The sequence below is a fragment of the Symphalangus syndactylus genome, chromosome 7, assembly GCF_028878055.3.
Source record: "Symphalangus syndactylus isolate Jambi chromosome 7, NHGRI_mSymSyn1-v2.1_pri, whole genome shotgun sequence".
NCBI classification, from domain to species: Eukaryota; Metazoa; Chordata; class Mammalia; order Primates; family Hylobatidae; genus Symphalangus; species Symphalangus syndactylus.
Genome location: NC_072429.2, coordinates 33,196,813 through 33,212,358, shown reverse-complemented (window position 1 = coordinate 33,212,358; position 15,546 = coordinate 33,196,813). Strand labels below are relative to the sequence as shown.

At 43.5% G+C, this 15,546-nt stretch overlaps 1 protein-coding gene across 10 annotated transcripts in view; it reads left to right on the top strand.

Moving 5' to 3' along the window:
- Positions 1 to 15,546, top strand: part of GRIA1 (glutamate ionotropic receptor AMPA type subunit 1) — a 318,865-nt gene that overhangs the window by 186,504 nt on the left and 116,815 nt on the right. For 9 of the 10 annotated variants that reach the window (XM_055285547.2, XM_055285548.2, XM_055285553.2 and 6 more), the window contains 2 exons: positions 1,086 to 1,253; positions 10,293 to 10,397. In XM_055285547.2, coding sequence (XP_055141522.1) covers positions 1,086 to 1,253; positions 10,293 to 10,397 — 273 coding nt within the window. The remainder of the gene's footprint in view (positions 1 to 1,085; positions 1,254 to 10,292; positions 10,398 to 15,546) is intronic. The other variant, XM_055285552.2, reaches the window with a different exon arrangement.

The window sequence follows — 15,546 nt, the reverse complement described above, 5'->3', positions numbered from 1 at the left end:
CTTTCACTTGCCACTCAATCCATTTCTTTTTATAAATGGCAAACCATATAACGGAGATACTTCTTATCCCAGTATTGTTCAAACTGATTTAACTCTTCAATAATGAAGACTTATTTCAATATGAGCTTAAGCAAACAAAATCACAAATACGCTTTAAAACAATGAGAAAACTACATAGGAGTTAATTAAGTAATGTGTAATGATTGCACTCCAACTTCCAAAAGACTGAGCAGATGACAAAAATAACCAAATGTAATTTAATTTTTTAAAAAAGAAGTGAGAGAACTAAATTTAAAAAATTAGAAAAATACCCATTCATTCGTTCTTCAATTCTCTATTGTGAACTTGGAGTATGCTAGGCAACATAATATGTATTAGGAACAAATTAGTGAAGAAAACAGACATAGGTTCCAAAGCCAGGATATATTTTCCTGGACTACTCTCCTGATTTTGTTTCATCCACATCCTAGTCCCCTTTTTGTCAGGAGAGGGTATAATTGATAGTTGTTGCGAGTAAGAATGAGGGGAAAGTTTACGGGATATAAACTTACCACTTAGGTAAGCCATATGTGGAAAAAATTAAGAGCTCACCCTTCTTTCATTTTCTTTTTGCTTTTTACTTTTACAAGAGATGAAAGAGTTAACCATTCCTCTTGCTTTCCAGCTGATGACTATAATGCTGGGATAAACCAACTGATTTTTCATGAACTGTATCCAGCCTGCAGATGTGTTATATGTAATCTATGCATTTTTTCCCAACTGAACCAACATTTTAAAAATTGCAAGATTGCACACAGAAATCTAGAGTCCTGGCTTCTCTTCAAAAATTATAACTGGCAGTACTGAACTCACAGTTCAGGAGGTCAGCATTGACTAGCATGGTCGAGCAGCAGCACCCATTTGATTGAATATTTATGCTTCTCAGGGACACCATCCCTGATTCACCACTGTCTCCCCATGTATACCATGCACCTGGCCCACTGCACACCCTTCTCATCACCAGAAAACACATTCCCAAATACAGCACCCAAACCTGCCTTCCTGTCAGCTCTTTGATACCTAACTGTCTCCATTCCTCCCACTAGTACACCTCTGCGCTCACCTATGATGGGGTGAAGGTGATGGCTGAGGCTTTCCAGAGCCTGCGGAGGCAGAGAATTGATATATCTCGCCGGGGGAATGCTGGGGATTGTCTGGCTAACCCAGCTGTTCCCTGGGGCCAAGGGATCGACATCCAGAGAGCTCTGCAGCAGGTAAGACCACCAATGTTTGCCCCATCTCATGGGAGCCTACTAGGGGATTTCAGCGTCAAATTCCAATAAAACACAGCTGTTCTAAAGAAAAGGAAGAAAATGCCTGAAGTTCAGAACAACCACTGCATTGTTGGTGTTGGTGGCTCTTAGCATACATTGAAGCTCATATAAAAAAAAAAATAACAATGATATGGAACAGTCATTTCTTATAGTGTAAAAGCTGTATTTTCTCCTTAGCAATTTTGATGAAAAAGGAGAGCTGGTGATTTTCTGTGTATGGGAAAGGGACTTGAAATACACAAGGATGAAACTGAACCATGTTAATAGTCTCCTGGAAACACTCCCTTCTTGCCCTGATTTTCTGGATTTCTTCCTTTTGTCTCTGCACACATTTTATGAGAGCCTGGTGTATGTGGACTCTAAAAATGTTTCTCAGTACTTCTGATACTACCTTCTTCTCAGCATTTCATTCATCAATTATGTTTGCACTTAACAATAGTTAAAGGGCAGGGATAGAAAATGGCCATGCCCACTCCAATCAATTGGCTATGCAAAAGCTTCTGAGGCTGAATCCAGATACAACAGAGAGAAGCATAAATATTCAATTAGTGATATGTCTGCTGTGGAAGCAGGATGAGACAGTGGTACATGTGGGTATATATTTAACATGCCTGGTTTAGAAGATTTTGGGGACTTGCCCTCAGCTTTATTGCTCTTGGGGCTCCTGTAGATCTCTAAAGCACCTCAAGCCCAGGCTATGATTCTCAAACTGCCAAGGAATAGCACTATATTTTTGTTCTGATGCCTCCTGATCGAGAAGTTGTATTTCTGAAGGGACAGGGAGAGGACGGCTGTGCTTGCTGCAAAGGAATAACAAAGCATTGGCCACAATGACGAGCCAGCATAGCAAGATTATGTGGCACAAATGTCCCTCAGGACCCACCCTCCCCAACAAATGGAGTTGCCTGCCTAAGACCAGCTTTACTTTTAAGACGACATTCAGCAGAAGATGAATTTGGGCTCCTTGGGGAGAAGAGGAGCATTTCTGAATGAGAGAGAAATGTAGAGCAAAATGTACAACTATTCCCATTTGTTTGCCAACTACACGTGCACAGCTCTAGCAACTTTCACAACCGGGAGAAAGAGACGTTGAAGGAACCTCACCAGCTGTTCCTCAGCCCTGATGACTGCCTTTCTGTAGAGAAGAATATGTAGGTCTGTCCTTTGAAATGAAGCTAAGCAAGATTTCTACTAGCTACATGTGGAACATGCTAAGGAGGACCTCCAGCTGCCATTTCTCCCCTCCCCTGGTCCCTGTGCAGGGTGGCTCCCAAGTCACTAGGCAGCAACAACAGACACCAGGCAGCTTGCAGGGGAAAATTGCCAAATGGACAGTGCCTGCGCCTCCCTTTCCACCCCCACCCCAGCTTATTTAAAATGCTCTTCCAGACTCCACAGTCGAGACAGATTCTGTTTGCAATGTGAGGCTGGTTTCAAAAGGTCCCAGTGACTTGCCCTCAGCTTCACAACCCTTCCAACTCCCTTGCCTCTCTCATCTTAATGACGTCCTGAAAGGATAGTCTGACGCCACCATGACAGTGATGAAGCCTGGGAGGCAATTCAGGGTGGCAGGAAGGGCTCTGAACTGGGAGGCGGGAGAGCTGGACTCCACGTCCAGCTGGGCCCCTGGCTCTCTGGATGACCTGGAAACATTCACTTAGCTCTCCTGCTGCCTTCCCTTTCCTTCCCCATGAAAATGAAGGGGGTGGAGACAGGACCTCAAGTCTCAACTGGCTCTGAAAATTCAAACAGTCTAATTTTTTTTCTTATGGTCTAACCCATGTCCTTCTGGTTGTAGTGTATACTTAGCACCCTGCTTCTTCCCTCAGTAGGGTTTGAAAGGAAGCAGTTGCCATAGTCAAAAGAATAATGACCTCTTTTATTTTGTCTTGGAGCCAAGATATGTGTGTGCCTGCCCTTCATCAGCTGTTCTTTGAGGATCTATGGTGTGCCCTGGCTTGGATCCAAGCACTGAGGACAATAAAGGAAAGCAAGACCTGCCCTCAAGAAACTCCTTGCAGTGTCTATGGAGAAAAAGAGAGGAACAAATATCCCAAATAAATAAATAAACAAACAAACAAACCAGAACATTCTGACCCTAAGATCAGAGGTTCAAATCGATTCCTTTTCCAATCTTTGTTAAGCACCTAGAATGAAAAAAGGTTTTGTTGAAAGACACCCTAGAGATTACTGGATCTTCTTTTCCCTTACTTTATAATGAAACAGCAGATCCAGAGTGGGCAGTGACTTACCCAGGGTCACACACCAGCTTAGTGGTGGAGGCTGGACCAGATCCCAGTCCAGGGCTCCTCTTCCCCCAGTTAGGTTTATGCTATGGGCCCAGGGGCCCTTGCTTATAAGCATTGACCTCTGGAGCCTTCCATACATAGTCATGACTACTGTTCAGCAATGGCTTTTTCTAGACCCATCTCTTGAAATAGCCATGCCACCAGGGAGCTGGGTAAATCCTGATGGTATCCAGTCTTTGAAACCTGAGGCTTGGAGGCTCAGGTCTCTACTGCCTTCACCTCTGGCCTTCAGGTCACATAGTGGGAGAGAACCTGTGGTTTAGCTTGTGTTAGACCTGGGTTGTCTATAAGTTAGGCCAAGAGGTCCAGCACAGCCTACCTGGAGGGCAAGCATGCTAGGGTGTTAAATTCTGAAAATAATGGTAATAATATGTATGGTGTGTTAAGGGCTTAGTATACACAAAGCTGTAAACATTTACACATATTATATCATTGGATCTTTGATATAACACCCTGAGGCAGGTAGTTTTATTAACTGTGCTTTGTAAATGGAGAAGCCGAGCTTCAGACAGGTTATAAAACTTCCCAAAGTTATACAGCTAGCTAGTGGTAAAGCCGGGACTCCAACCCACATTTAGATGATGCCTCCCTCTGTATGCTTCACTGCTCTGAAACCTCAAGGGCACGGCCAAACAGGGAAGACACAAGAGCTATGGCCCAGCCCCCAGCAGCACATGGCCTTGGGTAATATCTGTGCACCCCCTCCCCCTTCACTCTGCTGTAATTTCCCTAGCAGCAGAATGAAAATAATCAGCTGCCTGCCTGCCCCCTGCCTGCCATCTAGGGAGTCATTCAGAATATTAATGAACCCACATCCTGGAGGCCCTCAGCACTCCAGGAAGGATGCTCATATGTCGCCTTCTGGATGGGGGAGAAGATTCAACTCCCCAAGTCGGGTTCTTAACATAGGGGAGGTAATAGGCATTTGAGAATATGATTTTTTAGAAGAAATCTGTAGATTCTTTTTCTTAGAAAAATGCATATATGTACATACATAATTTCTGCATGACCAGGAGTAGAGAGAACATAGATACTCCTCGAATCCATCCCAGGGCCTCAAATCTAGAATACTTCCCCTAAATAGTAATCATCCCTCTTAGTCTTTGTTTTTGCAACCTGCCAGCCAACAATCAAGCATATGGAAGTGAAGGTATACTCAGAACTTTGCTAGATGGGGTCTGGGGTTGGGTGAGCAATGGATTTTAAGATGCAGTCCTGCCTTTAAGGGCTAACACAGGTGGGCTTATGGTGCTGTGGATGGTCAGGGCAGAATGCCATCATTGAGGAATGTAGACATCAGCAAGGCTTTCTGTAGGAATGTGACTGGGCTTTCTGTAGGAATGTGACTGGCCTTTCAATAGGGTGACCACTTTATTATCCAAAATCTATCATCCAAATGGGAACACTTAGGAGTGAAAGGAAAAACTACTATCAATTATTCTAGAACAAGAGGACCAGCACTGTCCTGCGTTAGTCCATGTGCATTGTTATAAAGAAATACCTGAAACTGGATAATGTATAAAGAAAAAGGTTTCGTTTTAGCTAACAGTTTTGTAGGCTGCACACGAAGTATACTGCCAGCATCTATTTTTGGTGAGGGCCCCAGGAAGCTTCCAATCATGGCAGAGGGTAAAGGAAGAGACAGTATGTCATGTGGTAAGAGAAGGAGCATGATAGATAAGGGAGGAGGTGTCAAGCTCTTTTACACAACCAGCTCTCATGAGAACTGAGTAAGAACTTATTCATTACCATGGGGAGGGCACCAAGCCATTCAGGAAAGTTCCGCCCCCATGATGCAAACACCTCCCACCAGGCACCACCTCCAACGTCCCGGGTCATATTTTAACATGAGACTTGGAGGGGACAAATATCCAAACTATATCATGTCCCAGGCAAACTGAGATGGGGTGGTAATGGAACCCTTAAAGGTATGGTAAATTTGAACATGGAATAAATTGGGTTTTGGAGGTTCTGGATGGGAATGTCAATGATTCCCAGCAAGAGACAAGGTAGGGTGAGGATACAAGCAAGGACTTGCAGGTCTCACATTGGCCTGTTAGGGAATTAGGAATAGAAGAGCTGGGTTCCAACCGTGGCTCCACCCAGCACTATCTGGGGGATCTTGGACTAATTGCTTGCCTTTTCCAGATCGGGATTTTTCCTGTCTGCTAAACAGACATAATCCTCCTAGTGCTGCCTGCCCGACTGGCTTGTCACAGGGCTTAAAATTTTAAGAAAGCATCATGCTTGTGGGCTGGGCATCGTGGCTCATGCCTGTAATCCCAGCACTTTGGGAGGCTGAGGCGGGCAGATCACGAGGTCAGGAGTTCGAGACCAGCCTGGCCAACATAGTGAAACCCTGTCTCTACTAAAAATACAAAAAATTAGTGGGGTATGGTAGCAGGCACCTGTAATTCCAGCTACCTGGGAGGCTGAGACAGGAGAATCACTTGAACCCAGGAGGCGGAGGTTGCAGTGAGCCGAGGTTGTGCCACTGCACATCACACCAGCCTGGGCGACAGTGTGAGACTACGTCAAAAAAAAAAAAAAAGCATCATGCATGTGTTTCTTTGAACTTCAGGGAAGCTGCATGAGACAGTCAGAGCCAAGATTATTCTTCTCATGACTCAGGTAGGAAAGTGAAGCTTAGAAGGGTTCTGAGATTTGCTCTGGCCAGAGTACCTAGGATGTGACCCAGCAAGGACCTAGCCTACAGGCCTCACAACCAGTGAGCATCCAGGAGGAAGAATCCACCTGTCCAGTTTGACTGCTCGGCTGTGTCCTTCAGGACCACCTTTCAGGATCCAATGAGGGCAGGGGAGAGGAGTCACTGCTGACATCTGACAAAGATTCTTTGCTTGACCGAACTTTAGTCAGGCTTCTGAACCTTCTCCTAGGCCCATCTGTGCAGTTCTTGTAAAATCCAGTTTTGGCAAAGAACTTGCTAAGTCGGTTTAGCAAGAACCCTGTCCACCATGTCCACCCCCTTTTCCAAGATCATCTTCTTCAGCCCCCACCATCCCCCAGATTATGTCGGATCATCCTGGTCCATCTTCAGCAAGAATCCTCTTAGGCCATTTTAGCCAGAATTCCTCTTAACCCTGATGCTTGCTGTTAGTAATTTCCTATCCACTGACCCCCCACCCTGCTCCTTGGCTATATATTCCCACTGGCCCATGCTGTATTCGGAGTTGAGCCCAATCTCTCTCCACCTCTGCAAGACCCCATTGCAGGGGTCTCTATACCTATTGCTACAATTCTGAATAAAGTCTTCTTCACTGTGCTTTAACAAGTGTGCTGATTAATTTTTTCTTTAACACAGCTGAAATAATAGAGATATTAACCCACATTCTTTCAGCACCAAGCAGGAAAGGAAATATATGCTTCAGCCTCCCACCAGCAGCAGACTCTGAGCTGGCACCCAGTACCCTTTACAGGAAGCCCAAGGTTAATTCTCCATCTTTCATGGAGGGAGTTGAGGGTGCCAGGAGTTCCAGGAGCAAGAACCAAGAAGAAGTGCCTGGGCTCCATCAATCTGACCTCAGTCACCCCGGGATGGGGAGAGAGAGGGATAAGTGCCCAGATCCCAGAGCTCAGACCTGATGGATGGGGACAGTGGTTTCAAGATACATATTTCTGAGAAGTTTCTTCCTCTGACTGTGAGTCCTGACTCTCCTTGATAAATGGTTTGGGGCTGAGCCATCCTCTTGAACTCTCCTTGCTCTGCCGTCATGGAATGGTGTTTCTGGGATGTCTCTTTCCCATTCTCTGATACTTTGTTTTATCTCAGTGCATGTAAGACTTGGCTTCCCCAACCAGATACTAACAGCCTTCAGTTACCCTTGACCTCTCAATGACTTACTGTGAATCCTGGAGTCACGCGCCATCAGCTCTGAGTCTCAACAATCTCATTTGTGAAACAGGCAAAATAACCTCTGCTTTGACTACTCACTGGGTTTCTGTGAACATGAAATAAGCAGCTTCCTGTGAGATCACCGTGACAGTGCAATGGGTCCTTGGGTCACTAGAACTGTGCAGGTAGGACCCTTGATCTTATTGGAAACTGAGGAAGGCAGTGACATGATCCTTCTTTCTTCTGAAAGAGTCCCCTTGTCTTAGACAATCTACCAGCCCCAAGTCCTCAATTTTAGATTTTATTTTTTCATAACTTTTACCCACTCTACACAGCACAGTAGTAGTAGTCATCATTATCATCATTATTATCGTCTAAATAATATAAACTATGCATTGAAAACTTATGTCCCAGACAATGTGCTAAGTACTTCTTGGAGGAGGAAACCAAGAAGCAGATAGTTTGAGCAAGGAACCTATGGTCATACAGTTAGAATGAGCAGAGCACAACCTGGGAAATGCCCAGCAGCAATAGCAGAAAGCAGGTAGAAAACACTACATTGCACATTTTTGTGTTGTCCTCCTGAAGCCTAGCACAATAGCACTGGCCTGTGTTTCGGTGAACACTTGGTACCTTAAGTGAAGATACCAGAAGTTACCAGAAGCTCCAGATTTTAGACCTGCCTCTGCCACTGGTTAGTCGTAAGACTTGAGCAGATCACTTTACTTCCCAGAGTTTGGCATCTCCCATGTAAATAAAGATCATAATCTCTAAATGACATACTTCAGGGGGTTCCTGTGACTAGAGATGAAATAATATGTGTGCAAGTGTGTCATAAACATGAGGTTTTTAGAAAGTAATGTTAGTATTAAGTGTCACCATTAGCAACAATAATAATAACAGCTGGCATTTTTTGAATACTCACCATGCACCGAGCATTGATCAAAAAATATTTAATCCTTAGAACAACCTTAAGACATAATTAACTCTAATTGGTTCCATTAAACAAATGAGAAACTTAGTCATAGAGAGATTATGTACTCTGCCATACTAATATGCCATGCTGATTATTAGTACGAAAATTGAGACTGGGGCTGAAAAGTAGATGCCTATTTGGATTATTAATGACACTTTCAGTTTGGGCAAATCAGTCTACCGGTCTACCATCTGCACATCTTTCCAAGTCTGTTTTTTTGGAATGAGTCACTTACGTGGTACCCACCAAACTAACACTATCTTGAACTGGAAATAAGGGAACACTAAAGATTGGCAAGAGATTACTGAGGTGATAAGAAGGTGAAGTTGCTGATGGACTGGAATTTCTCCTTTCTCTTATTCTTTGTAGTAGAATCTGTACTTTGTTTTCTCTCTGAAAAGCAAAGATAGCCCAGACATTTATGGAGCTGGGGATTTCTCCAGATTTCATCTAAGAAAGTAAAGAGGGTGTTGTAAAATTTGCTCAGTGCTCTGGGCCTGTTGTGACCTCCTCACTGAGACTTCAAACCAGACGGTGACAAGAGGGTCAACCTCAAAACAGGAACACACACACATGCACACACACATGCATTCTCTCTCTCACTCTCAAACACACACAACCCCCAGCTCTTCTTATACCTTCTAACAACAGAGGAGCTAGCCACTGTCAGAAAAAAATATAAAACTCTGCAAAGCTTCCTTTTAAGCCATTTCAAGGGGGGAAATAAACAGTGCTGGGTCACAGGGGTGGATTTGTATTTGTAACAGGTAGACACCTCACTGGCCTTAGGCAAGAGGGATCTGAGGACACATGGTGGATCACTATTAGAGAATATGGTTGCTTGTAACTGAGCTGATGATACTCAGCTAGACTCAGCCTCAGTTTGAGAGTGGTCTTGGATGACATTTATCAGTCACCTACAGAGCAGCAAGCTCAACCTTAAATATCTCGGATCTCCATGGTGACCATTTGACTTTTGATATGAATTTGAAGATAGAAGGCCATGAAAGTTTGATTTGGCCCATTTGTGGAGAAGTCTCATGTGGCATATTTGAGGGTTCCAATACAATTTTATTTTAGCCAACTGAGATTTCTTTAACACCTTGCGTTCTCTTGTCCGAACACAATGGGTTCTCCCTAGGTGCTTTGAAGTGTTCACACCACTTTCACATTAGCAGTTATCATTTAAGATTAAAAAAAGGGAGAGGGGGCAGAGATTTTTGGAAACTGAAGGCTTAGAGAGCTAAATTGCCTGAGGGCACTTGGCTATTAAGGAGTAAGCTGGGGTTAAATCCAAGTCTTTCAATTACCAAGTATTTTATTCCCTGGACTCAGGAATAAAGAAGAAATTCTCAAAGGAATTAAGAAGTCATCCCCAAGCATAGCTTAAGGCTTCATTCATAAAGCTGGCTTCTTGTCCTGGGTCTTCTGACTCATTGGCGATGGTGCACCATTTTCTTTCCTTTGCAGGCCCCCCATACTTTCTTCATCTTCAGATGTGTATCTCAGAAGGGCAGTGGTCATAGTGGTTGTGTGATGAGAGGTGTTTGGTTAGGGATGGTGCAGACATTTCACATTAGTATGCACTCTGACCCATTGTTAGTATTTGCCTAAAGAAATAGGTAAAAACAATTGTCAGGATGAATCCCAATTTAGGGAAAAGAGGTCTCTAATGCATCCGTTGCCTGTGGCAAGGGAGTGAAGAGTTTTAGCATTCAGGATACTCCAAGACATCGTTCCATGGAACATTCTTGGGTTCTGAATTTCTACTTCAGTGGAAAAAGCAAACGCACATAAAGTACATCTGAGTTCACTGCCCACCACTGGGTTTTGTTTTCCAGGTGCGATTTGAAGGTTTGACAGGAAACGTGCAGTTTAATGAGAAAGGACGCCGGACCAACTACACGCTCCACGTGATTGAAATGAAACATGATGGCATCCGAAAGGTAAGGTCCCCCTTTACTTCCATTCTGCAGAGAGGAGAGGCTGAGCAGGGACTCTGGCCAGAGCTGAGGGCCTGTGAGTCTACCTTTTCTGAACTGGATCTTTGAAGAAACTCAGAAAACACAGATTCTAGACTTGGCTCTGCCACTAACCAGCTGGGACATTGGGCAAGTCTCGTTCTTCCTCTGAGAATCCATTCACTCATCTGCAAAATTGAGATTAAAAAATCTCTACATTTGTCCCAGGATGCTTGTGAAAATCCAAGGTAGAGGAAAGCACTTCTAAAACATAAAGTAATTGATGTGTATAAAATGCCACTGCTATTCCTGAGGGATTCTAAACTGAGAACTTGAGAATGATGATTATTGATGAGGTTAACTATCTTTTCCTAATCAATACTTGGTCATATCCACTCTATTATTTATACAAAAGTAAGGGTGAAAATATATATGTTTACATATATGTATAATGTATAATATGTTTGCATATGAAAATTCTTAGAATAGCAGTCAAATCCTTGGAATAACATTTCGAATTCTACCAGAACCTATGTGCCCTGGCCTCTGCCGATTTCTTCAACCTTAACCCTTGATACTTCCTTCATCTCTCCACTCCAGTCATTCTGTTTGTCTTTCACCTCCCTGAATACACCATGTTCTTTCTCATCACTGGGCCTTCGTACATCTTTCCTCTGCCTGGGACTTCCTCCACCCATCTCCCTCCTCTTGCCTGCCAATCCCTCCTCAGCCTTCCACACTCAAAGTAAATGTCATTCCCCAGGGAAGCCTTCTCTGGCCTTTGTTATTATGCCTCATGGAAGGTGCTACTTCTCTGCTCATGGTCTTCATCACATTGCTAATTCCTTTTGGTGGCATAGCATAATGACTGGGAGGCATTGTACAGCATGGCATAGAGCTGGTAGGGTGCCATGGATCAGAATGCTGGCTCTGGAATCCTCAACACTGAATCCTGGCTTCACCACTTACTAGTCTGGGATTCCGGATAATTTATTTGAGCTCTTTGTTCCTTAATTCTCTTATCTGGTGAGTGGGGATCACCTTAACCATGCCAACCTCACAGGGTCATTGAGAGGATTAAATGATCTAAGAGTGTGCAGAAGTTCTAAGTACTGGGCCTGGCCCATTGAAATTTGGGTCTTAATCTCTCAGACTTCATGCTCTCTATGCCTGTGCTGTCAGATAACCTTGCCACTAGCTGTATGTGGCTATTTAGGTTGAATTTTAAATCAATTACAATTTAAAAATCAGTTCCTCAGTTGCACTATCTACATGTCAAGTGCTCAGTAGCCACATGTGGCTAGTGGCTACCACATCAGGCAGCACAGATGTAGAACATTTACATCACTGCAGAAAGTTCTACTTTAAAGTTCTCTTTGTATGGTCTCCGTCCTCACCTCCTTTAAATCTGTCTTCTCTGCTCTTGTGTCTAGAGCCGCATCTTCTACCTCATAGCCAATCTTATCTCATTCATTAAGGCTATGTTAGTTGTCTATTGCTGCCGTAACAAATTACCACAAACAGTGACTTAAAATAACACGGATTTATCATCTCACAATTCTGTAGGTCAGAAGTCTGACCTGAGTTTCACTGGACTAAAATCAAAGTGTTGGCAAGGCCATGTTTCTTCCTGGAGGCTCCAGAGTTAAATTTGTTTCTTTGCCTTTTCCAGTTTCTTAAAGGCCACCTATATTCCTTGGCTCCCATGTTACCGAGCTTTCTCCATATTCAAAACTAGCAATGTTACCTCTCTCTGACCCTTCTTCTATCATCACATCTTCTCGCTAACCACAGCCTTCCAGAGCCCATCTCCCACCTCCGACTGGGAGATCTCCTCCTTCAGGAATCAGCTACAGTAACCTGCCTTGACTTACAGCAGGTACCAAATAAGGGTATTTGGCTATTACCTATTTGGCTATGAATGTAGCCACTGGGGACGTATACACTTTTCAGCAAACTTTTGGCATGTTGATTGTACACAGACACTCTTTCTGGGCTCAAAAACCCTTGAGAATGACACTTATCCAGAAATAGTCCAAGTCTGAGTTCATTTTTATTGTCCCATGGTCTTCTGATTTCTGCTGCTGGAGAAGACATTTGCTAGGTCACTTAGCTCTTATAACTTTCAATTTCCACATCTGTAAAACAGGCACAGATCATGTCTGCAGTAGCACCTGATCGCTGTTCAGTGAATGTTACCTGTGTTAGTGGTTATTAATAGCTATGGTAAATGTTGAAGTGGTAGCAAATGGCTGAAATCTGGAAAACACTGAGGTGGCTTGTTTATTATTTATTTCTTTCAAAGCATTTAGCAGCTGCTGTTAAGAGTACTGCCTCTGGAAGGGACACCAAATATGTGACCATCTCCCCAAGGCCATCTTCCTTTCAGATTCTTTTTTTTTTTGGAGACAGAGTCTTGCTCTGTCGCTCAGACTGGAGTGCAATGGCATGGTCTTGGCTCTCTGCAACCTCCACCTCCCGGATTCAAGCGATTCTCCTGCCTCAGCCTCCCAAGTGGTTGGGATTATAGGTGCCCATCACCACACTTGGCTAATTTTTGTATTTTGGGTAGACACGGGGTTTCTCACCACGTTGGCCAGACTGGTCTCAAACTCCTGACCGTGTGATCCATTCACCTCGGCCTCCCAAAGTGCTGGGGTTACAGGCATGAGCCACTGCACCCAGGCTTTTTTTTTTTCTTTCTTTGTTTTTTGAGGCAGAGTCTCACTCTGTTGCCCAGGCTGGAGTGCAGTGGTATGATCATAGCTCACTATAACCTCAAACTCCTGGGCTCAAGTGATCCTCCCACCTCAGCCTCCCAAAGTGCTGGGATTACAGGCATGAGCCACTGTCCCCAGCCCCTTTCTTTCAGATTCTGAGAACTGATGGTATCACCCCCTGCCTTGAAAATGAAAACATAGATGTAGCATTTTTGTGTAAGGCCAAAGCAGGCAAGCCTATTGCTCCTAGATAGAAAATTGTTGACTGTAGACCTGGGCTTTTCCTCAGAATCCTCAGAATGGCCTTTTGCCCTCAGGGAAAAAAGAATATTGCTATTTCCTGGATAGAACAAATTGGCATTTCTACATTGTATATGAGTAGTTATGTGTTTGCCATAATTAAAATATGGATGTTGAACTGTTTTCCCCAACTCTGGAGTAGTGGATTAGCTTAAAATATAGCCAGATTATTTTCTACACATTAGTGGTCACTAGATATATTGGGGATATACTGAAGGTACAACAAGTAAGAATAGAAGCCAGAGACTTCTACCCCATTTCTGCCATCATCCAGCTGTGTGGCCTTCAGCATGTCTCATAGTCTCTCTGGGTCTCTAAAATAAATGAGAGACATTGGGCTGTGCAAACTTTAATTCCTCTCAGCTCTGACACCTTGGATGTCAGTGCCATCTGCTGCATTTTTACCATCCTCTCCCTACTCACATTGTTCCTCTCCTGGCTGGACTTCTGCTTCCTCTGTGAAAGTAGAGTTTCCACTGGGGCCTTCATCAATTGATAAACTGTCCTTTGGTATGAAATTCCCCAGTTGTTACTCCCAGAACCAGAGGCCCCAGCCCTTTGAGTTGACCCTAACTATTGCCCAGAGATTGTTGGGAGACTTCTTATCTCTTCAAGACTTGCTCTTCATCAAGAACTTCTCAGAACTGGAGGCACTATAGCAAGATTAATGGTTCTCAAGCCTCAGCAAATAGAAGAATTACTGGGAGGCCTTATTTAAAATGCAGATTCCTGGGTCCCAGCCCCTGGGTATTCTGCTTCTGGGGAACAGAGATGAAGCCTAGGAATCTGCACCTTCTTGAATCCTCCTCTCCAACCCGCAGATTTTCTGGTTGGTGCGCTAAAGGGTTTGATAAGAATCACTGGCAACTACTAAGGAAAGAAGATGGAAGTAAAAGAAATTTAATATAATATAATATAATATAATATAATATAATATATAATATAAAATTTACAAAAAAAGAAACACTGACAGGGTGGCTAAGAGCTTGGGCTTTAGAGGCAGACAGACCAGGATTTTAAGTCTCTGCTTTAGTCTTTACTAGGCACATGAACTTGAACACGTTATTTAGCCTCCCTGCAAGTCATTACATCACCTCTAAAAGGGTGGTAATACTCTTTCTTTGCCTCCCAGGATCACTGTCAGGATTGAATAAGACAATGCCTGTTACCCCACTGCTTGTAGTAAGGGATTCAGAAAAGTAGCACCTGGCACGTAGTGGACATTCAGCCCACATTTGTTTGCTTGTTTGTACTTTTAAACTCCCTTCTATAGGCCACAGGGATTTTATATCAGCATTGCATTTGGGCAAGTCAGGCTGTGTAAGCCTGTAGAATGGATAAATCAGCAAAGAGAAATAACAGAGTACCTTAAAATCCATGAGCAAATGGTTGTGCTTTAGTTTTCAGATCCTGGGGCTGTTTTTAAACTTACCTTCCAATGGCCAAATCCTTTCTTAGAATGTGGGCTTAAACATCCTTTGTTTATGGGGGATCTGCCTTTCAGAAAATCAATTCCTCACATCTGTGGCTTCAGGCTTTTTACTCAATCAGCCTCCTAACAAAGTAATTTCTCTGATTTTCAAGGGTGACCTAGTTGTATTGGTTTCAGTGAGCATTACATGGCCTTACCTGATTGTGCATAATAAAAGGGAGCTGTTTCTTCCAGATTTGGAGCCTCAGAGAAACTCTTCTGATCATCAGGACTATTTCCTGTTCACCCATGTGCCAGTACACCCTCTAGGTACCTGGATACAATTTGACATCCCACTGAAATTTGTGTGTTCCAAGCATCCATTCATCATAAAGTTTAGGGGCTTCAGATACCAGGATGGGTACTTGCTCTACTAAAATGGGATCCTTAGGAAATCTCATTCAGGGATACCACTTCACTATGGGGTACTGATTTAGGGTCTCTATCTGAATAAAATATCTTCTCAAAGTCTGGTAGAATCACACATTCTGATAAATGGCCACCCAACGGAGAAGTTTAGGGAAAATTCTCTTACATTTTTCATCGAAGAACGAGTATTGTTGATTTAACCATCTTTTCCCATCACCATTGTTCCTATAGCAATTTTTAGACTGGGTAGAGGCACCTACTTCTCATTTCAATT